Below are 25,031 nucleotides of genomic sequence, written 5' to 3' on the forward strand. Positions count from 1 at the left end.
GGGGCTTTTAAATTTTTTTTAGTGTTCCATTCCTCAGCCATACTGTCATGATTCGAACCCAGCAGCTCTTGTGCATCAGGCGGCACAATTCAGAGAGTACCCATTTCAAAGAAGAACTCAGCCATCTCCTCCACCAGAAAAAGTCCATGGTGAAGAAGAGTACATTGAGGATGAAATTCTTGACTCTTGAGTCTTGATTCTTGTAGAGAAAGACTACAATATTTGGTGCAACGGAGGGGTTACGGAGCAGAAGATAAGCCATGGGAGCCGCAGGGCAATGTCCATGCATCCAGGCTTACAAGAGCTTTTCATAAGAGACATCCAAAGATGCCAATACCTGAGATGTCCAGAGGCCATCCTGAAAGAAGGCGAGTACTGTCAGGATTCGAACCCAGCAGGCCTTGTGCACCAGGCGCAGCTCTTCCCTCTGAGCTATTCAGCTCGTTCGTTGGACAATACTGTGCTGACTCAAATACTTGTACCGGTGCTGTTTCTGATTGTCTCCACCCTACGTTCTTGACTGTCTCCACCCTGAGTTCCTGACTGGCTCAGGCACATGTCATCTAAGCACCTGACTCATTGGGACGAATGCCTGGGTACATGATTGATGCCATTGTGTGTCACCATTGCCTCTTCCCCTGTGCTAGGTGCTTCCAAATCCCCTGTCCAAAACACTGGCACAGATGCCTCCTGCTCTGGATCTAACCTTGCACATTCTGACTTACCATCATGAGGCACTTCCAAATTCTTGACCCAGCGCAGCATTGAGCTGTCCTTAATCCAGGCCTTAGAACAAAAAAAGAGTTACCAGCCACCCACCTGCAGACCCAGTGCTAAGTTAATGCATTGCCAGGCTGCTTGCTGTGGAAATGTTGTCATTTTGGCTGGTAGACAGTGAGAATTTCTGCCACCTCTGGTCCTCTGCAGCTTCATTTTCTCCTGTTGTGCAGTCCCTGCATTGTACCAGCACATGTCCAGGAACATCAATCATGCCCTTAAAGACACACTTACTGGCATTGTCCACTTAACGACTGACACGTGATTGTGGGGCGCCTGATGGCTGTTGAGGTCCTCTGGTCCGCATTTTTGCACAGTGGGATTCCCAGAGTAACGCATGTTGATTGTGAATGTGAAGATTCATACATGTAGTCATTCATACATGTAGTCATACATGTAGTCAAATTATTGCACTTATTATTATTATTGCACTTTTCTCTCTGATTAGATTTTTTTGCAAGGTTGGAAGATTACGCGAGTTGACTCATTCATTGCAATGTCATAAAGACCCATGCTATGCAACCCCTGGGAGCTGCAGATCTGCGAACACTGCTGGTCACAGCCAGAGTTGTGGCTGAGGATGCATTACTCATCGTGGATGCATCACTATGTGTCTGCGATGTACGATGCAATGTAACTTGCTCGTCTTACTCCTCAGATGACCTACTCAACTGTGTGCCTGTGTTCATGCCAATTGGGATCTAAGGGTACCGTCACACAGTGCAATTTTGATCGCTACGACGGCACGATCCGTGACGTCACAGCGATCGTATGATTATCGCTCCAGCGTCGTAGACTGCGGTCACACGTGCAATCACGGCGCTGGAGCGATGCCGAAGTCCCCGGGTAACCAGGGTAAACATCGGGTTACTAAGCGCAGGGCCGCGCTTAGTAACCCGATGTTTACCGTGGTTACCAGCGTAAAAGTAAAAAAAACAAACCGTACATGCTCACCATCTGATGTCCGTCCGGTCCCTTGCCGTCCGCTTCCTGCTCTGACAGATCCGGCCGTACAGTGAGAGCAGAGTGCAGCGGTGACGTCACCGCTGTGATCTGCTCTCACTTTCCGGCTGGCAGACAGTCAGAGCGGGAAGCGGACGGCAAGGGACCGGACGGACATCAGATGGTGAGCATGTACGTTTTTTTTTTTTTTACTTTTACGCTGGTAACCACGGTAAACATCGGGTTACTAAGCGCGGCCCTGCGCTTAGTTACCCGATGTTTACCCTGGTTACCAGCTAACGCATCGCTGGATCGCTGTCACACACAACGATCCAGCGATGTCAGCGGGTGATCAAGCGACGAAAGAAAGTTCCAAACGATCTGCTACGACGTACGATTCTCAGCAGGATCCCTGATCGCTGCTGCGTGTCAGACACTGCGATATCGTAACGATATCGCTAGAACGTCACGAATCGTACCGTCGTAGCGATCAAAATTGCACTGTGTGACGGTACCCTAACACATCATCATCATCCTCTGTGTTATCACATTGTCATTTGAGTCACCCTCCTCCTCCTCCTGCCCTGACAGCAGAGTACAGTCTGCGTGAGCCTCAGATATCTGAGTCTCATCAGGATCACCTCCCCCCCAGGGGTTAACGTCTGGTCACAAGGGTCAGGATGCTGCTTGGACCCTACTATGTCCTGCCCCGGATCCAAGCAAAAAAAAAAAATTGGGGGCATTGGTGCAGATTTCCTCTTCTTGACTCCGTGAGCCTTTGAGTACACTTCTTATGCCCATGGCATGTGTGACCGGCTCTCCAAACTCACCTATCTGTGGTCCCTTACAGTCAGTTGTACAGTTGGAGCGTTTATATGCTAGGGGAAGCAAAGGTAATATGGCTGTCACCTTTGTGGTTTGTACTGGGTGTGATGTTGACATGGAAGAAGAGAAGGAGAGGCCTCTTGAAGCTGCACTTTCCATCCACTCGAGCACATTCACTTTCTGTGCCTAATCAACAAGGCGTACCGCTGTGTGTCTGCCAAACAAAGTTAGTGGAGTAGCCCGTCCAGTAACAGAAGTTGTCAGTTGTCTATGGATAGGACATGATATTGTTGGTTCACTAGTGCTTACAGAAACATTACTGCATTGGTGTACACTGATGTATACCTTGAACAAAAAGCCTAATCCCCCTTCCACCACGACCTTACTTTTTCACAGTCATGGTCGCTCAGATAGTGTGGTAGGAGCACAGTACTAGCAACCAAAAGGTAGATTTTAAACTCTGCACCAGCATTGCATACGGCTGATTTTGAGTGGCACTAAATGATAAGGTGAATTATGGCATGCTGAATCACGTTAGTCACAGAATAAATAATTGTTTAAGTGTGGATGAGGCCTGTATGACAAAGAAAATATACTCAAAACAATTTTTTTATTAGATCTTCCCTATGATGTTAGTAACACAAGATTTTTGGGGTAGATAAGGCCTCTATAACATAGACGCTACAAACATTTATATATGCTACAAACAATTGGAAAGTGAGATGTCCCATAGTGTATGACATTAGTAACTCAAGAAACATTTTGGGACCTGTGGATGAGGAATCTGTAACATAGAGTAGATGCTACAAACAATTTGAAAGTTAGATAGCCCCTACTGTATCACATTAGTAACAGAAGAATTTTGGGGGGGCAGTGGTTGAGGCCTCTATAACATAGAGTAGATGCTACAAACATTTTGAAAGTGAGATTCTCCCTGCTGTATGACGTTGGCAACAGAAGAATTTGTTTTGGGCCTGTGAAAGAGGCCTCTATAACGCAGAGTAGATGCTACAAACAATCTGAAAGTGAGATGTCCCCTACAGTATGATCTTAGTAACAGAAGAATATTTTGGGGGGCCTGTGGATGAGACCTTTATAACAGACTAGATGCTACAAACAATTTGAAAGTGAGATGTTCCCTACTGTACAAAGCTAGTAACGGAACAATTTTTTTGTTACTGTAAGTGTCACCTGTATAACCTAGAAGATATGCTACAAACAATTTCAAAATCATATTTACCCTGCTGTATCACATTATTAAAAACCCAAAATGTTTATTTTTTATGTGCAACAGCTCTGCACACCCAACAATTTCACCACCACATAATTACAATGAGGGATATGGTAGGCTTTATCACGTTTATAAACAGAAAAAAGAAAAAAAAAATTATGTGCGTGAGCTCTGCAGACAGCCTAATTTTAACATAAAAAAATTGCAATGTGGGATACGGCGGGCTGTATCTTGTTTACCAACAGGAAAAAACATATTTTTTTTAATGTGAGTGAGGTCTGTATCCAGCTTCATATCACCGCCATAAAATAACAATGTGGGATACGGAGGCCACTATAACATTTTGCAAAAGATTTTTTTTTTTATGTATGTTAGGCCTGCAAACAGTTTCATATGACCGCCACAAAATTATAATCTGGAATACGGTGGGCTATATCACGTTAACCAACAGAAAAAAATTATAATAATGTGCGTGAGGTCTCCAGACAGTCATATCACCGCCACAAAATTACAACGTGGAATACGTCGTGCTATATCACATTTAGCAACAGTAAAAAACTATATTTTTTATAATGTGTGTGATAGTTGCAGACATCTCCATATTACCGCCACAAAATTACAACGTGAGATATGAAAGGCTGTATCACGTTTACCAACAGAAATAAATATTGTTTTTTTATGTGCAATTTCACTGCCACTAAATAACAAGGTGAATGAGGCCTCTGTTTGGGATATATATATATATATATATATATATATATATATATATATATACAGTACAGACCAAAAGTTTGGACACACCTTCTCATTTAAAGATTTTTCTGTATTTTCATTACTATGAAAATTGTACATTCACACTGAAGGCATCAAAACTATGAATTAACACATGTAGAATTATATACTTAACAAAAAGTGTGAAACATCTAAAATTATGTCTTATATTCTAGGTTCTTCAAAGTAGATTTTCACAGGAGATTTCTGAATAAGGCCCGGCCTAGAGGATCTGGGGGATCCTCATTAAAGGGGAGGTACTGTTAGCAGCTGTTCAATTTGTGACTATCCGCCATTTTCTTGTGGTGTTCTGGCTGCTGGTCTTTTTCCCCTGGTGCTGGGTTTCCCTTGGGTCAGGTGTTTGGGTCACCCTTTATTAACCAGCATCTGCCTCCCATTCCTTGCTGGACAACAGTGTTAATCTGCTTGAATTCTCTCTTGGTGCTTAGCTTTGTCTTCTGTGTTGTAATTTGTGAAGTACTGGGACCTCTGGTTCTGCTGGTCTTAGTTTCTGTTTTCAGTTGGTTCTGCAGCCTTCTCTGTGTTTTCGATCAGGAGGTGACACGTTTTTTGTACTCAGCCCTAAGATCTTTTAGGGACCCCCTACCCCCTGTCTATAGGTTTCACTTGAGATTAACCTAGGATCGTTGGTGGGTCTATTCGCAAGGAACGCTCCATCGTTGGGCATCAGCCTAATCATAGTGCAGGGTCAGTTTTCCCCCTTCTACCCTAGTTCTGTGATGCAGTTCCGTAGCAGGCGGATGCTTTTGTCCAGGTCTGGGAGGATATTTCTCAGGAGACCATCCGCTGCCTCATGAGGAGCATGCCCAGGCATTGTAGGGAGATCAAACAGGCACGTGGATGCCACACACACTACCGAGCATCATTTCCTTGTCTTGAGGCATTTCCACTAAAGTTGGATCAGCCTGTAATTTGATTTTCCACTTTGATTTTGAGCATCATTACAACTCCAGACCTCCATGAGATTAGGTTTTACTGTTCAAACGCACTCCACTATATAATGAATAAAGATTTACAGCTTGAATATCTCATTCAGTGATATCTAGGATGTGGGATTTTAGTGTTCCCTTTTTTAGAGCAGTGTACACACAGTATATATATATATATATATATATATATATATATATATATATATATATATATAAATATATATATATATATATATATATATATAAGGCCGGACTCCAGCTAGAGGTTAATTGAAGAAGATCTGCAGGAGGAATAAAGTCACTTAGGCTCTGATCTTACAAGCGTATAATGGTTTACCTGATAGCATTCGGCACAATATTATACTATCTGGCAGTGCAGATCTGCAATTTTTTCTACAGACCAAATTTGGTCTGTGGAAAAAACAAATCACAGTATGAATTTTTCTCATGGTGCTAGCGGGGATCTCACCGAGGTCACGGCAGCTCAGCCCGGCTTGGAACACAGCCTCAGTGACCAGAGGTAACCTCGATGCACTCGCAGCAGTTAAGTCGCCAGTGGCTCTCAACCTGGAAGGTTGCATTTTGGCACATCCAGGTTGAAAACTGTTTATCCCCCAGACATGGATTACGGCATGGGACAGAATGATGGAGAGGTGAAGGATATTGTCGCTTCTTATTTATGTTTTATTATAGAAGATGAGAGCTTAGGTGGAATAGGCGTTTGGTGTGTTTAACTGTGTTTGTTATTCTTAAATAAAAAAAGTAAAAGTGTGTTTTGTTTAATTTCTAATAAAATACTAGCGGTGTCGTTTTTACCATACAACTACAGTATATGATTAGTAATTAATAGGTGTCTTCTAGACGGCTCTCCATTACTAAACCATGGGCTTGATGTCCCCTGACAATACAAATGTGACATCAACTCTACAAATAGTAACACCACCTGCCACTGCTACAAGGCAAGTGGCAAGAGCCGGGCAAAGCACCAGAATTGGCGCAACTGATAGTTGTGGGTTTCCTGGGAAGCTGCGGGCTGCTATTTTTAGGCTGGGGCAATATCCATGGCCCCTTACCAGCCTGAGAACACCAGCCCCCAGCTGTCTGCTTTAGCAAGGCTGTTTGTCAAAAATGTTGTTTTTTAAATGATTTATTTAAATACTTTAAAAAAAACAGCATGGGGACCCCTCTATTCTTGATAACCAGCCTTGCTGAAGATGACAGCTAAGGGTTGCAGCCCTCAGCTGTGAGTTTTGCCTGGCTGGTTATCCAAAATACTGGGGAACCATGTAATTTTTTTTTTTATTATATAAAACCCAGGAGACAGCTAATGATTATTCCATCAGCCTCTCCTGCTCTCGCTGTAGTCCAATCAGCTGACACCAGTGACCAGAGGTAAACTTTATACTTCCGATCACAGCTGAGCACTCACGCTGTCTTTTGACAGCATGGCAAAAGAGGCTCTCTGACCGGTGGGGATGATTTCATCACCGATCAGAAGTAGTATTTGCTGCGCTGTCATGCACATGACAGCATGGAAAGCACTGGATGTTCAGGCCCCCCATTCAAGTGATACTGTTCTGGTACCCAAACACAAACTTTTTGTAGCTGTTTGGCAAACCCATCAGACCTGAACAACCAGGTGTCCACCCATCTCTAGTGGTAATATGTTGTCCGGATGTCATGATGTAGCGGTATTTGTTAGGTGTTAAGTTCTTGTAGATGCACGGGGGAATCTCGAACCATGTCCTCTGCAGTCTCCCATTCTTCCCCAGCAGTAGAGGAGCCTGCTCAGCAGAGATGTTGGTCCCAGCGTCTTGCTCAAGCTGATGCTGTGCGTCTGGTTACTGCTGCCATCCCAGGTCCAGCTACTGTAACCAGCATTAATCAGTGGCGAGCAGACGCTCCAGGGACTAAGTCCTGCTTTTTGTATAATGAGCATGCCTGTGGGACGACCTCTCTTTGGAGGTCAGAGGTCACATATAAAAGTTTTGCATGGCTGCTTGGCCATGCGTTAGTATAAAATAAAATTGTGTATGTGTGAATGTGTGCATGTTACCTGGTGAAATCTCCTAATCAACCCCTTGCCGTGCCAAAAAAGTCTACATTGTCGTGGTGGTAGGCTTAAAACATCTTTTGGCCAAAACAAAAGCTGATGGCTATGTCTGTAATCTGATGTTCAATGGGAACTGTTAATGTGAGATTGGTGAGGACATAATGCATAAGTAGAGTTTTTACAAGAGTGGGCAGTGGAAAAGTGGAAGGTTTGGGGTGGAGGCGGAGCTGGTGTGGTGCCTGGGTGGAGTTTCCAGGGACCCTGAAATTTTGCCAGTTTGGAGCCCTGAAATTCCTGGTGGCAGTCCTGCCTACACCTGTGACTCATCCACCTCATACTAATCAATTTGTAAGCTAGAAATGCTAGACAGCGCCCTGTCCCATCCATCCATGTGGGGCCATTATAACATTTCTAATGTGGGTCAATTGATATCACTTTTCCTGGTTTCTGACACTAATTTTCTGAAATGTTTGGACTCCAAGTTGGGAAAATAGATGTCAGGTTAATTACGATAAAATGCTGTGTCATCACAGAGGACTTCTTGAAGAAAAACTAATAGGTCAGTGAGAGCCAGACTGCTTGCTGGTTGGTAGATGATGAAATACTTATTTCATGTTACTCTATAAAAAGGAATAATTTTTTGACAGGTAAACCAAGCCATTATTTTTCCCAAATACCAAACCTGTTGCTATTGCCCAAAAAGAAATTGTTTTTGGACCACAGCTTGTTTAAAGGCCATGGCTTCTTCCATGTACACCGCATAAATAACACGTATGAATAATTGCACTGTCGGCATCTGTCCCAAAAGTGGCGTTATTTTTGCAACATTTTTCACTATATCACTTTTCACAGCCAAATTTGGCATAGCTAATGAATTTAAAAAGATTTTGTAATCACTTGAAGATTTGTTAAATAAATTATACTTTATCACATTATAGAAAATGGCTACAGATACCCAATTCAAAAACCCATCACAATCATACTAGTTTCACTAGTCAGACTTAAATAACATGACGTCAGTGTGGAAAGTGCCTGAACTAAACACATGGGAATATTCTAAGTTAAAAAACAAAGCCTAGTTATGTGATATCCCATTTTTTTATGACAATACTTCAATGTAAGGTACTATATAGAAAAATATTTAGAATTGAGAGTCCTCAGTTGCTGATCAACCACTGAGGACTCTCAATTCTAAATACTTTTCTATCTACTGGCTAACACGGTACCAATATATATATCTTTCCTGTAGGTACTATATAAATATTTTAAAGTTCTTACCTGTGCATTCTGGTGAACCAGACCACTGTCCACCCACACAAATAATTTTATTTGATCCACTGATGTGAAATCCTGGATCACATTGGTATTTTACAATGTCATCAGTAACATATTTTTCTTGCTTAGAATCCGTAGTTAAATAACCATTAATTACTCTAGGCGGTTTCCTGCAGTCTGTTACTCCTTAAAAAATAGAAAAATATTACATTATTATTACTTTAACAAGGTTCCTAATCAGAAAGGAGTAATATCATATAAGCAGTTGTCTATTAAAACCAATTGCCTCTCTCCATGATTGCTTCTCTTTTGGTATTAGCTCCACATCTAGAAATAACGGTAACTTCTCTATGTAGGGCTTCTTGGAATTTCATTTACCAAGACTGATAAATAGCTATAAGCTTAAAATTTTAAGGATACAGCAATCTTTTTCTCTTTTCCATAATTGCTTTCCAAAGACTATAACTTTTGATTATTTTTATACTTGTAAATTTGAGAGTTTTTCTTGAAATGCAGAAAAAAATATTTTTCAAGGCCAGAATTTTGGAGTACAGGTAACTTATTTAATACACTGTATTAATTATTTCTAGGTGTAATATGAAAAAAACACAACTCTGACTTTATGTTTCAAATTTCACTGAGTTCATTATTTGGTCAAAAACATGTTGGCCCCTAGTCAATAAAAATGGCATTGTGAACGCCAGTCTTAATGAAAGAGTCCCCCAGAACATAATTTGACAAATTCATTAAGAAGCGCCCTCCATCTCCACTTAATAAATTATCTGCTTCTTAGTTCTGTACAAATGTACGAGAGTACTTTATGGGTGAAATTTACTCCACTACAGTTTCATAAATTAGTTGGTTAGGTTCAGCCATGTCCTGTCCGGCCCATGCTACGTCCATTTCAGTGAAGCTGGTCGGGACTGGCGTGGAAACACTAAAGGCTGGAGCTTTTAAGTTTTACACAAGAATTAAGGTAAAATTCCTTCATGAATCAGTTCTGTCTACTTTACTCTGCAGGTCAATAAAACTATGATGATACCAAATTTAAAGAACGCTTTATATTTTTCTAGAAAAAGTGTTTCATTACATTTTTTTGTGTTTATCTCCATTAACTGTGTGCCATAACATTTTAAAATTTCCTCCACCCAGCTGTGTCAGGGTTTATTTTTGCAGGGATCAGTTGATCTTTTCAATGGAATTATTTTGAAATACGTGGCATTGCATTACGGACAATATTTTAGTAGCCTATTGTGCAATATTATTATAAGCATGATGAACAAAAATGCAATCCTAGCATTGCTAATTTTTTATTATTATTATTTTTGAGCTTACCTTGCATGGTAAATAAAAGAGTGGACATAACAGGTATTTCCATATTCGTAATGACGCCATCTATATTTTTGGCCATATTAATGCATGTTTCTAATGAATTTTCATTTGTTCTTATTCTTTTTTCTTTACTATTTACAAACATTTGATTTAATACATATTTATAATCATATCCTTCTTATTATAGAATGGGATTAGGATAAGGGGCATTATGCCCAAGATCGGGATGAGAGACATTTTACCATGAAGGGGACCAGGATGTGGTACATAAGACCATAAAGTGACCCAGGAAGAGGATATTTTTACCAAGAACTAGCTCAAAATGAAGGATATTTTACCGAAAAAGATCCCATGATGTGGGAATTTATTATAGGATGGGGCCCAGGAAGGGGGACATTTTACCATGAATGGGCCCAGGATAAATTACATTTTATCAAAAAGGAGCCCAAAATGGGGAACATTGTACTGTGAAGGGGCCCCGGATATCCAACATTTTACCATGAAATCAAAAATGGTTAATATGGCGCTCAAAAAAGCGAGTATTTGTTATTTAAAATTTCAAAAAAATGTTTGAACACATGCTAAAAAAGTTCCAATGTGCAGACTGCCACATTCTTACAGACTGTAAGAATTTCCTTACATCTCTCAGGAGTAAGGCAATCCTAACAAAGCTAAACTGGGTTACAGTCAACACGGAAGACGCAGCTAGGAGACCATCTCTACACAGAGGGGATAACTCCAGAATCTTCATAATAACTGGTTTACCTACCTGGGGTTGCAAGTAAGAGAGTTTTACAAGGATTAACCACATTGTGGTTCCCATGCTTGCCATCTGGTTTTCCAGCAGACTGCTCTGATGTGTACAAGTTGCCATATAGGATTCTTTGAAAGGGTGAGTTGAAATTTTTTTTCTTTGCTATTTTACCATGAAGGGACACAGAATTTGTGACATTTTACTATCAAAGAGCCAAAGCTGGGAAACATTTTACCAAGAAGGAAATTATTATTGGATGGGGCCCAGGATTGGGAACATTAAACCAAAAGGAGCCAAAGATGGGGGACATTTTGGGGGTAAAAATAAGCAAAATTTAACATAGTAACATAGTAAAATAGTTATTAAGGTTGAAGGAAGACTTTAAGTCCATCTAGTTCAACCCACAGCCTAACCTAACATGCCCTAACATGTTGATCCAGAGGAAGGCAAAAAAAAAAACATGTGGCAAAGAGTAAGCTCCACATTGGGGAAAAAAATTCCTTCCCAACTCCACATACGGCAATCAGACTAGTTCCCTGGATCAACGCCCTATTAAGGAAACTAGTATATATATCCTGTAACATTATACTTTTCAAGAAAGGTATCCAGTCCCCTCTTAAATTTAAGTAATGAATCACTCATTACAACATCATACGGCAGAGAGTTCCATAGTCTCACTGCTCTTACAGTAAAGAATCCGCCTTTGTTATTATGCTTAAACCTTCTTTCCTCCAGACATAGAGGATGCCCCCTTGTCCCTGTCTCAGGTCTATGATTAAAAGATCATCAGAAAGGTCTTTGTACTGTCCCCTCATATATTTATACATTAAAATAAGATCACCCCTTAGCCTTTGTTTTTCCAAACTAAATAGCCCCAAGTGTAATAACCTATCTTGGTATTGCAAACCCCCCAGTCCTCTAATAACCTTGGTCGCTCTTCTCTGCACCCGCTCTAGTTCAGCTATGTCTTTCTTATACACCGGAGACCAGAACTGTGCACAGTATTCTAAGTGTGGTCGAACTAGTGACTTGCATAGAGGTAAAATTATGTTCTCCTCATGAGCATCTATGCCTCTTTTAATGCATCCCATTATTTTATTTGCCTTTGTAGCAGCTGCCTGACACTGGCCACTAAATGTGAGTTTGTCATCCACCCATACACCCAGGTCTTTTTCATTGATGGTTTTTCCCAGTGTTTTACAATTAAGGACATAGTTATACATCTTATTACTTCGACCCAAGTGCATGACCTTACATTTATCCCCATTAAAGCTCCTTTGCCATTTATCAGCCCAAGCTTCTAGTTTACATAAACCATCCTGTAATGTACAATTGTCCTCCTCTGTATTGATTACCCTGCAGAGTTTAGTGTCATCTGAAAATATTGAAATTCTGCTCTGTATGCCCCCTACAAGGTCATTAATAAATATGTTAAAAAGAAGAGGGCCCAATACTGACCCCTGTGGTACCCCACTGCTAACCGTGTGTGCTCCATTAATAACCACCCTTTGTTTCCTATCCCTGAGCCAGCTCTTAACCCACTTACACATATTTTCCCCTATCCCCATTATTCTCATTTTATATATCAACCTTTTGTGTGGCACCGTATCAAAAGCTTTTGAAAAGTCCATATACACTACGTTTACTGGGTTCCCTTGGTCCAGTCCAGAACGTACCTCTTCATAGAAACTGATCAGATTAGTCTGACCGGAACGGTCCCTAGTAAACCCATGTTGGTATTGGGTCATGAGGTTATTCCTCTTCAGATACTTCAGTATAGCATCTCTTAGAAAACCCTCCAGGATTTTACCCACAGTAGAGGTTAAGCTTACTGGCCTATAATTTCCGAGTTCAGTTTTTTGTCCCCTTTTGGAATATAGGCACCACATTTGCTATATGCCAGTCCTGTGGTACAGACCCTGTTATTATGGTGTCTTTAAAGATGAAAAATAATGGTCTATCAATGACATAACTTAATTCCTGCAGTACTCGGGGGTGTATCTGCAGCGCCCCCACTGCCGCAGGGCCGAGGGGTACCCGGTACCGGGCCTCTGAGTCTCTGCTCTGGGGTTGTCACGGTGGCTAGGCCCGGTCCGTGACCCTGCCGAGGGGCGTACGGTGATAGGTATGACGGATGGTGGTGGCGGTGAGGCTGTAGTGGTGCGGTGCAGTAAATAACGAGGACACCAGGTTGCAGTCTCTTTACCTCTTTACTGAAGATCTCTGGGTCCTCAGTCCAGAATCTGGATAACCAGGCTGCGCAAGTCCGGCCGGTCCAATGGCACCTCCAGAGTTCTCTTAGCAGGTGGAAATCTGTGCCTTCCTTCTAGCGCTATGTGTTGCGGTCCTTCCCTGCTGTGCTTATGGAAAGTCCCCACAACTGTTGTGTCTGTTTCTTAAGTTCCCTCACAACTCGATTAGATGATGTTCTGCTAATCCTCCGTCCCTCCCTGATGTTACGGTTGGGACGGCACCCGTTTGACGGGTAGGCTCGGAGCTCTTCCAGGACCCTAGAGTCGCCCCTCTCCACAAGTTGCCCCCCAAGACTACATAGGTGATTTAAGTGAGACAGCCCGACTTAGACTGACTGTCCTGCCGCTGTTTAGAGTATCGCTTGAAGCTGGATGTTGTAATACTCCCTCGGCGTTCCGGCCACCGGTAGTGCGCCTCAGTAGGGTGTTGCCTCGGTCTTACGGCACGACCCCTACTGGTATTCTCCTTATTGCCTTGATCTTGTTTCTCACTCAGCACAATCTATCTCGCTTCTCGTCCTTCCTTGGGCACCGCCGCTATCCTGAGCATGCACGGTCCCGTTACGTTCGTTCAAGTTGCCAAGCCCCTGTCAGGATCCCACCCCTGACAGAGACCCTACTGTATCTTCCCCCACAACACCCTCTGACACAAGGTGTTGCCTGGTTCCAACCCAGTCAGCTTTCTGATCTAACTTCCTGCCTGACCCCCAGTTTACCCACTATGGTGGGGAGTGGCCTAGTGAATAGAACCCTTAGCTCCCCCTGGAGGCCCGACTGTGAGATGTATTGGTGTCTGTGATACCTGATCAGATGAACTCCTTCAGTGCCATCAAACGTACCATAGCTCCCCATAGTGGCGGAGCCACAGTACTGCAATGACCAGGACTCTGTGGCGCTGCACTCCCCCCTGGTTAAACACAGTACTCCGGGACTGAGAAGAAAACAACAATACAAGTTAGCAAAAAGACATACAGTTTTGTTGAGTGCAATAACAATAAGTATATTTAAACAGAGCTTCCCTTTATGGGAGGTGAGGACACTTGAACGTTACCAACATGGTTAAATATCATAGCAACATGCTATAAATAACTTTTCTTACCCAACCGGGTATTCTACTAGTACAAACTTGTTGAACAATAATTTAACATTGCCTTTAAGGACGTACACTCTGAATCCGCTAAAGACTTTATTATAATCACATTATAAGGCAATTTAACTTTTACATTCTCCTTCTTTAAATCTGCAGGACCGCCTGTCCTAACGGCACCAGACCTACTGCCTCTCCTTTCTTACAGGACCGCTCCTTTCAGCCCGAGCCTTCTGTCTTTTCAACTACTATACACAGTATAGAACATAACATTACTTTCAGTTTAAGAGCACCGAGCCATCTCGACATGACTCCTAGGAGGACTCAGGGTTTACCTTCTGTCCTCGTTGTCTATCAACATTATCAAACATTTTCTATAGAACATTAAACCTTCCCATTATTTTTCTTACTGGCATGTATGCTGGGCACTACATCTACCCCTACGGGCCCACTACATCCTTCTACTAGCTTTCACTTTCTTTCAGGGGACATTATCAGCATTTCTTTACAATTAACTAGTTGGATACATAAAACTTTCTCATACAAACATTATCATCACTTTCTTTTCGCCAAAACATTATTGCTACCTATCTTAAAGCAATATCACCATTTAAGTGCAACAAATGAACATCCCCTTTAAGAGGGGACCAAGTCTCTATGAGGTAGCATGTCTTCTCAAGCTACCAGTCCGTACTCAACAAAGGTTCCAGTGTGGTATCTTCACAAAGAGTCCTTTTTGAAGTAAAACCAGTAGGGAGCACCTTTAATAAGGTGCAAGCTATTTACAAAAAGTTTGTATCATGCACTGTTCATGATTGCGGCAGTTCTTTTCAACAGGAAACAAAAAGTGGAAAAACAACCAAAAAGCGATAGGGATCCCGGGTCAACAAGGGGATCCCTTTAAGAGTTAACCCTAGACGGGTTTTAGCAGCAAAATCAGGAAACGAACAAACAGTTAAGAAACTATGTACACATTTTAAGAGTAGTATTATCTTACTCATCTTTCGGTACAGAATGTGGCTTCCTTCCGGGCCTTACCAGACCAACGGGTCGCGCTGCCGATCCAAGGAGCGGTTCCTGTCCCAGCAATGACAGGATTCCTCGCCGTGATGCTCTTCTCACTGGTGGGCCGGCACGCCCCCAAGGTACGTGGTGGGTCTGAGTTCCCCGCTGCTCCGCAGGGACAAGTTCCATTGCCTTTTCGGCAGGAGGTTCATCTTCAGATGTTTCGGCGGCGGCCTGGAGTGTGACGCACCGCTGGACGCCCCGTGCTATCCATCCAGCTTCACCTGTTTCCCTCCTCCACCTGGTGTAGGTTACAGCGTCACCTGGCTCCAGGTCGTGAGCGAACCTTCCTCCGCAGGGCTCTACCTCCTCCCGGTCTACACGGATCTGTAGCGGCTCCCCAATCTCCTGTATAACTCCCCTTCCGTGTCGGGAGTTGAAGGACACTACTACACCCCAGTGTGATGGCGGGGTTTCTTCCACACTGGTCAAATCAATCTGAGCTGCAGGCTGGGGCCGGCTCCGCCACGCCGTCATCAAGTGCCGCAGGTGTTCGGCCTCCGGCAAGATCCTCATGCCCTGCGTTTGCAGCGTACCTTCAGCCGCGGCCGGGTTGGGAGGAGCCGGGGACACCGGAGATAGACAGACCTCCGTGGGCTGGCCCAGCCGAGCTAGCAGGCGGGCATCAGCCTCCAAGCGGCATGCTATTTGTTGGGCCTCGGCTGCGGCCACACACTCCTCGGACATCTGCCAGTTGGGTCGACCCATCAGTGGTTCCGTGAGGGCCAGTCCCCGTAACGATGGCGTCTCCGAGGCTGTGTCCGGTGATACGGCTCCATGTCGAGTCAGGTCATCCCCACGCGGTGCTCCCGGCATCGCCATCTTTATTTCCTCTCCAGTGTCTTCTTCCCGCGGTCTCTTTCGTGGGCGGCTCCGTCTCCATGGTCTCCACCCTCCAAACAGGATCAGAAGGCGGACCTCGGCTGTTGACGGACACGTCCTCAGGACACAGAAATATTTAGACTGGGCGGCCATTGTCGTCCGCGCTCTTCAGCTTGCCTACGCCCACTCCACGCCCCTCTTCTTCTCCTGCGCTCTCCTCAGCGCTGTAATGGCGGCGGATTTTGGCGGCAAGTGGCACAGCACAGTCTTTGCAATAAAGTACAGTTCTAAGCACAATAAATCACAGTTCCAAGGCACACATGACCTGATTTTTCAGGCTTAAGTAGATCCTGTTCGTGATGCCAAAATTGCAGCGCCCCCACTGCCGCAGGGCCGAGGGGTACCCGGTACCGGGCATCTGAGTCTCTGCTCTGGGGTTGTCACGGTGGCTAGGCCCGGTCCGTGACCCTGCCGAGGGGCGTACGGTGATAGGTATGACGGATGGTGGTGGCGGTGAGGCTGTAGTGGTGCGGTGCAGTAAATAACGAGGACACCAGGTTGCAGTCTCTTTACCTCTTTACTGAAGATCTCTGGGTCCTCAGTCCAGAATCTGGATAACCAGGCTGCGCAAGTCCGGCCGGTCCAATGGCACCTCCAGAGTTCTCTTAGCAGGTGGAAATCTGTGCCTTCCTTCTAGCGCTATGTGTTGCGGTCCTTCCCTGCTGTGCTTATGGAAAGTCCCCACAACTGTTGTGTCTGTTTCTTAAGTTCCCTCACAACTCGATTAGATGATGTTCTGCTAATCCTCCGTCCCTCCCTGATGTTACGGTTGGGACGGCACCCGTTTGACGGGTAGGCTCGGAGCTCTTCCGGGACCCTAGAGTCGCCCCTCTCCACAAGTTGCCCGCCAAGACTACATAGGTGATTTAAGTGAGACAGCCCGACTTAGACTGACTGTCCTGCCGCTGTTTAGAGTATCGCTTGAAGCTGGATGTTGTAATACTCCCTCGGCGTTCTGGCCACCGGTAGTGCGCCTCAGTAGGGTGTTGCCTCGGTCTTACGGCACGACCCCTACTGGTATTCTCCTTATTGCCTTGATCTCGTTTCTCACTCAGCACAATCTATCTTGCTTCTCGTCCTTCCTTGGGCACCACCGCTATCCTGAGCAGGCACGGTCCCGTTACGTTCGTTCAAGTTGCCAAGCCCCTGTCAGGATCCCACCCCTGACAGAGACCCTACTGTATCTTCCCCCACAACACCCTCTGACACAAGGTGTTGCCTGGTTCCAACCCAGTCAGCTTTCTGATCTAACTTCCTGCCTGACCCCCAGTTTACCCACTATGGTGGGGAGTGGCCTAGTGAATAGAACCCTTAGCTCCCCCCGGAGGCCCGACTGTGAAATGTATTGGTGTCTCTGATACCTGATCAGATGAACTCCTTCAGTGCCATCAAACGTACCATAGCTCCCCATAGTGGCGGAGCCACAGTACTGCAACGACCAGGACTCTGGGGCGCTGCATATCCCACCTGAAGCCCGGAGATTTGTAAATTTTAGTGATTTTTAGACACCAACGTACTTTCTGCTGGGTTAAGCAGGTGACATTTAATGGGGAATTTTTGTTATCACTGATCATATTGTCTGCCATGGGATTTTCTTGTGTAAATACTGATGAAAAAAAGTCATTTAGCATATTGGCTTTTTCCTCATCCTCATCCTCCATTTCACCCAGACTATTTTTAAGGGGGCCAATACAATCATTTTTTAGTTTCTTACTATTTACGTAGTTAAAGAATATTTGGGGATTATTTTTACTCTCTCTGGCAATGAGTCTCTCTGTCTCAATTTTTGCTTCCTTGATTTGCTTTTTACAGAATTTATTTCAATTTCTGTATTTATTTAATGCCTCCTCACTACCTACTTCCTTTAATTCTCTAAATGCTTTCTTTTTGTCACTTATTGTGCCCCTTACAGCTCTATTTAGCCATATTGGTTTCCTCCTATTTCTAGTATGTTTATTCCCATACGGTATATACTGTGCACAAGTCCTATCCAGGATGCTAATAAATGTCTCCCATTTTCTTTGTGTATTTTTATGTCTCAAGATATTGTCCCAGTTAATTGCACCTACATCATCTTTCATCGGTTGGAAATTTGCCCTCCTGAAGTTTAGTGTCCTTGTCACCCCTCTACTACACATCTTATTAAAGGATACTTGATCACTTATTATTTTGTGATCACTATTCCCCAAGTGACCCCCAACCCTTATATTTGCTATGCGGTGTGGCCTGTTGGTTAAAATTAGGTCTAGCAGTGCCCCCCTTCTTGTTGGGTCCTGAACCAGTTGTGAAAGGTAATTGTCCCTCATAGTTGTCAAAAACCGATTACCTTTCCTGGAACTGCAGGTTTCTGTTCCCCAATCTATTTGAGGGTAGTTGAAATACCCCATAATAATGACTTCTCCTTGAGTCGCAGCTTCATCTATTTGCTTTATGAAAATATTCTCCTTTGCTTCCATTATTTTTGGAGATTTATAACAAACTCCTATCAGTAATTTATTATTTTTCCCCCCTCCCCTTATCTCCACCCACAGGGACTCTACATTTTCATTAAATTCATCTATATTATCATTCAGGATGGGTTTGAAGGATGATTTTACATACAGACACACCCCTCCCCCTCGCTTATCTGTACTATCATTTCTGAAAAGGCTATAGCCCTGCAAGTTAACAGCCCAGTCATGGCTCTCATCCTGCCATGTCTCAGACATCCCCACCATGTCACAATTATGCTCTAACAACATTAATTCTAATTCCTCCATTTTGTTGGCGAGGCTTCTGGCATTAGTATACATGCACTTGATGTTCCTCTCTGTACCTCTATTCTTTCTTAAATTACTAACTGCTCTAACCCCACCCCCATGCCACAGCCACCCCCAAATTCCTTATTTGTGCCCAGGTCTCTATCTGCACTATCATCCCCTCCTATAAAATGAATACCCTCCCCCAATCCCTAGTTTAAACACTCCTCCAACCTTCTAGCCATTTTCTCCCCCAGCACAGCTGCACCTTCCCCATTGAGGTGCAGCCCGTCCCTAGCGTAGAACCTGTAGCCAACTGAGAAGTCGGCCCAGTTCTGCAGGAACCCAAACCCCTCCTTCCTACACCAATTCTTGGGCCACTTATTAACCTCCCTAATCTCCCGTTGCCTCTCTGACGTGGCACGTGGTACAGGCAGTATTTCGGAAAATACCACGTTGGAGGTCCTTGCTTTCAGCTTGCAGCCTAATTCCCTGAAATCATCTTTAAGGACTTTCCACCTACCTCTAACTTTGTCATTTGTGCCAATGTGCACCATGACCGCTGGGTCCTCAGCAGCCCCTCCCAGTAATCTGTCCACCCGATCAGCGATGTGTCAGACTCGAGCGCTAGGTAGGCACACACCGTTCGATGATCCCTGTCTTTGTGACAGATTGCCCTATCTGTTCCCCTAATAATTGAGTCCCCCACTACCAGCACCTGTCTGGCCTGCCCTGCTCTCCTATTTCCCTCCTTACTGGAGCAGTCACTCCTCCGGCTTTCAGAGGACATGCCTGGCTGCAGCAGTGCTACCCCTGTACTGGCACCCCCCTCATCTGCCAACTTAGCAAACTTATTGGGCTGTGCCAGATCAGGACTAGCCTCCCTGGCACTTTTCCCTCTACCCAGCCCTCTAACTGTCACCCAGCTTGCTGCTTCACTGTCCTGCAGCTCCATCCTACCATCTCCCCCCCTCATCTATCCCATTGAGCGTCTGCTCAGTGAGCAGAAGACTCCTTTCCACATTGTCTATGGATCTCAGTGTTGCCAGCTGCACATTTAGATTCAGAATCTGGGTTTCCAAATGCACAACGTGCTCACATCTTGCACAGCAGTATGCACCCTCGACCGGCTGATCAAGGACTGCATACATGTGGCAAGATGTGCACTGGATGGCATTAACAATAGTGGAGCACATTTCCTAATGGGGATTGCACCAGACAGAAAAGTTAAATAAAAATAAATACAAAGTATTAATCAAATACAGATAGCAATTCTGTAATTTCTCCCTTAGAAACTCCCGGAATCCAAAGTCACTGAATCACAAGCCACACACTTACCACCGTTCGCACTTATGCTCAGGTCACACTCAGCTCATTCATACTCACTAAGCAGAAGATTTAAAGATATTTTTTCTTTTTTTCCCCTCAGCAGAAATCCACCTTGCTGTTCAATGCACTTCCAAAGGGACTTGAGCCCCAACCAGCTGCCCCTTATAAACCCTTAATTATGAGTCCCCACCCTAAATTAACCCCTTGTGAATATAGCTGTTCCCAATTCAACAACTCACACAGGTATTTGTTAAAGGTTTTCCAAATACCTCTTCACTGAATCACAAGTCACACCAGAGGCGTAGCTAAGGGTTCAGCTCAGGGGGGGCGAACCATCTGAGTGGGCCCCTAAACCTTGATTACAACTATGGTGGCACACTTTAATCATGGGTATAAGGGGAACCTCAGCAGATGATCCTGCTGTAATTGAAAATGTATAATGGCCCCCGCATTAGCCCCAACGTTGTATCTCCCTTGGATTCTGGTCTCTGCTCTGTCCCTTTCTGTGGGCTGAAAATTGCAGAAAATAAAAACAACCAGTAAATACGTATAGAGTCCACCATATGGGAATAGGTCCCTGAATGAATCCAGGTAACCCTAAAAAGAATACTCTTGTCTGGACAAGACCCTAAAGAGGTGAATGGAAAGAAAGAGGAAAGCAGAAGAAAGGGGGGGAGGTAAAATATCACACAATGAAAGAAGAAAGTGCACCCCCTGTATGTCATCTCTTCTTTTTTTCCCTTCTCCCTATTTGCGGTCCATGTTATTCAGACTGAGTATACATATGCATCTACTGTATATGTGATTGTGATTATCTATACTCACCTACTGGCTGTTCCCATTTTTATTCTATTTGGCTCTTCATCATATATATTTATCCTCAACTTTATGGGGATTTTTATTGTTTATATAAATGGCATTTTCATGTTTGTTACCTTGTATTTACTGATATGAGATGACACACACTGGACTGATAGGACCCTGACCCCTGTCCTGCTACAGGACTACATTACAAGAGATAGAGAGAGAGATGCTGAGAGAGAGACTGAGAGACAGACAGAGAGAGAGCGAGACTGAGACAAACAGAGAGAGTGAGACAGAGTGACAGAGACTGAGAGTGACAGAGACTGAGAGAGACAGACTGACAGAGACTAATAGAGACAGACAGAGAGACAGACTGAAAGAGAGACTGACAGAGAGACTGAGAGCGAGAAAGAGAGAGAGCGAGACTGAGAGAGAGATAGAGACTGAGAGAGACAGAGAGAGAGACTGCCAGAGTGACAGAGACAGACAGTGAGAGAGACAGAGAGAGACTGACACAGAGACAGAGACTCAGAGAGAGACTGAGACAGAGAGAAAGACACAGAGAGCGAGACTGAGAGCGAGACAGAGAGCGAGACCTTGACTGAGAGAGACAGACAGAGAGACTGAGAGAGACAAAGAGACAGAGACTGAAGAGAGACTGGCAGAGACAGAGAGACTGACAGAGCGAGAGTGAGACTTAGAGCGAGAGACTAAGACAGAGACAAACTGAGAGCGAAACAAAGACTGAGCCAGAGAGAGACTGCCAGAGAGTGACAGAAAGGGACAGAGACTGAGAGAGACAGAGACTGAGAGAGACAGAGACTGAGACAGAGACTGAGAGAGAGACAAACAGAGAGAGAGCGAGACAAAGACTGAGACAGAGAGACTGCGAGAGACAGAGACTGACAGGGAGACACAGAGACTGACCCTGAGAGAGACAGAGACTCAGAGCCAGACTGAGAGAGCGTGAGCGAGCGAGACAGAGAGCGAGCGAGACAGAGAGCGAGCGGGGCAGAGAGAGCGAGAAAGACACACAGAGAGAGCGACACACAGAGAGAGCGAGCAAGACAGAGAGTGAGCGAGACAGACTGAGAAAGAGCGAGACAAAGACTGACAGAGAGACAGAGACTGACCCTGACAGAGACTCAGAGAGAGACAGAGAGAGCGAGACAGACTGAGAGCGAGCGAGACTGAGAGCGAGCGAGACAGAGTGCAAGACAGAGAGAGACAGAAAGAGAGAGCGAGACAGAGAGTGAGACTGACAGAGAGACAGAGAGTGAGGGAGACTGACAGAGACAGAGCAAAATGGATGCAAGAAACCTCAGGGACTTGTCAGGAGGGGAACAGTGTCCTGCCTCCTCCTTACTGCACAGTGCAGCCACCTCCAGCCCCCTGCAGCCTGAGCTCCTACGTCATCCTATCTCCTGTCCTGCTCCTGTATGCTATGCAGGGCTCAGGGAGGGAAGAAGCAGCGTCCTGAAGTCTCTTCAGCAGACACCACACAGCCGGCAATGTCTGTGTGTCTGTAGTATGCTCTGCTGGAGGCAGCAGGTACAGTGCCGGCACCCAGCGTCCCCGGGTACATGCTCCTCTACAGAACAGACCTCGGCAGTGCAGGGAGATTCTGTCCCTGCTCTACCGCAGAGCTCAACTATATTGGCGTGCACAGCAGGCTAATATAGTTAAGGGTAGCATAGCTCCAGGTGGGCCCCCTCTGAGCTCCGGGCCTGGGGCGACCGCACCCTCTGCCCCCTGGTAGCTACGCTACTGAGTCACACACTTACCCCAGTTCGCAGGTATGCTCAGGTCACACTCAGCTCGTTCACACTCGCTAAGCAGAAGATTTAAAGGTTTTTTTTTTTATTTTCCCCTCAGCAGCAATCCACCTTGCTGTTCATTGTACTTCATTCACTTTGCTTGTAATGTTCAATTCAAGAAATCCATTGGGAAAAAAACCCAACAAAAATTCAACGTGTGCACAGAGCCTTAAAATAAAGTGAGTTGAGAGTCACAGTAACTGACGAATATATATTTATTGAGTGGCAGAGATTATAGTTAATGGAGGGTTCAGTGCTGGCTAATGGTACATTAAAGGTATTATGCAAATTTGTATTTATGAGCGCAGTGTGGGGAATTCTTTACTCAGGAGAAAAATGTATGTATACAACATATGTCGTAATGTTTTTTCCCTGTGGAGAGTGACATGCCTGGCATGCCAGTGTAAGAAGGTTCATTAAGCCATGCAATGCTCCACTGTGAAATGAAATGCGCAAATTGTCTACTCGGAGAAGTAGAGGCCTTGAACTCTAGTACCACCTAATGTAAATAGTAATCCTAAAAGTAAATATCAACCCTTTAAAGGGATTGGTACTTTAAATAGGTGGCATTAGGGTATGTGCACACATCAGGATTTCTTGCAGAAATTTCCTGAAGAAAACCGGATATTTTCTGCAAGAAATCCGCATTTTTTTTTTTAGTTTTTTTCCCGTTTTTTTCATTTTTTTTTAGCATTTTGCAAGCGAAATTAGCTTGCAGAATGCTAAAGTTTTCCAAGCGATCTGTAGCATCGCTTGGAAAACTGACTGACAGGTTGGTCACACTTGTCAAACATAGTGTTTGACAAGTGTGACCAACTTTTTACTATAGATGCTGCCTATGCAGCATCAATAGTAAAAGATAGAATGTTTAAAAATAATAAAAAAAATAAAAAAATGGTTATACTCACCTGCAGACAGCTGATCTCCTCAGCGGCGTCCGTTGTCCTATAGATGGTGTGTGTGCGCAGGACCTTCCATGACGTCGCGGTCACGTGAGCGGTCACATGACTGGTCTCGCCACCAATCACAAGACCGCGACGTCATCGCAGGTCCTTCGCCGCACACCAGCTATAGGAACCGAAGCGGCAGCATGCACCGGAGAGGTGGGAAGACTCCGAAGGCCATCGAAGGTGAGTATATGACTATTTTTTTTTTTATTTTTTTTTTTTTGACCAATTATATGGTGCCCAGTCCGTGGAGGAGAGTCTCTTCTCCTCCACCCTGGGTACCAACCGCACATAATCTGCTTACTTCCCGCATGGTGTGCACAGCCCCGTGTGGGAAGTAAGCAGATCAATGCATTCCTAGGTGTGCGGAATCCCCGCAATTCCGCAACTTTAATGAACATGTTGCTTTTTTTTCCGCGATGCGATTTTTTCGCGGAAAAAAATGCAACATTTGCACAAAAAATGCGGAATACCCTGTAAATAATAGGAGGTATATGTTAGCGTTTTTTTCACGTTTTTATCACGTTTTTATAGCGAAAAAACACGAAAAAAACACGAAAAATCCTGAACGTGTGCATGGCCTTAGAGTTCAAGTCATCTTCCTCTCTGAAGAGGCAATTTGCACACTTAAATTCTAAGAGGAGCATTACTTGGCTTATAAGCCTCTTTACAATGGCATGACCGGCATGTCACTAATTAAGGAGAATCGTTACCATTTAGATTCCAGTTAGAAGCCTCTGAAACAGCCAAATCTGGTCTTGTGCTTTGCACTGATGAGGGGAAACAGCTTGAAATACTGCAAATTTAGATTCTGGAGTGACTTTCCTCCTAAGTCTTATAGAAAGGTCTGTTTAAGGTCCGATATTGATTTTTAGGATTGCTATTTCTAATAGGTGACATTAAAGTTCAAGTCCTCTTGGAGAGGCAATTTGCATATAATTTACGTGACCTTGTTATTTTAAGGGCTGTGGTGAACAGTGTGAGAAAACAAGTCGTGGATGAAATATGTTGGCATGAAGGTTTGACCAGATGGAGAAGTAACAGAAAACGAGTCTTATCAAATGGGACTTCAGCAGACACTGGATATACAGTTCCTTGCAAAAGTATTCTGCCCCTTGAAACTTTTCAACCTTTTCCCACATATTATGCCCATTCTTCCTTGGCAAACAGCTCGAGCTCAGTGAGGTTTGATGGAGATCA

The 25,031-nt window shown here is 44.3% G+C and overlaps 1 protein-coding gene across 2 annotated transcripts in view; it reads right to left on the reverse strand.

Annotated features, from left to right (window-relative positions):
- The window catches only part of CFH (complement factor H), a 919,877-nt gene that overhangs the window by 287,199 nt on the left and 607,647 nt on the right, over positions 1-25,031 (reverse strand). For both annotated transcript variants that reach the window (XM_077276558.1, XM_077276556.1), the window contains exon 17: positions 8,828-9,010. In XM_077276558.1, coding sequence (XP_077132673.1) covers positions 8,828-9,010 — 183 coding nt within the window. The remainder of the gene's footprint in view (positions 1-8,827; positions 9,011-25,031) is intronic.

This window comes from Ranitomeya variabilis, chromosome 8, assembly GCF_051348905.1.
Source record: "Ranitomeya variabilis isolate aRanVar5 chromosome 8, aRanVar5.hap1, whole genome shotgun sequence".
Lineage (NCBI taxonomy): Eukaryota > Metazoa > Chordata > Amphibia > Anura > Dendrobatidae > Ranitomeya > Ranitomeya variabilis.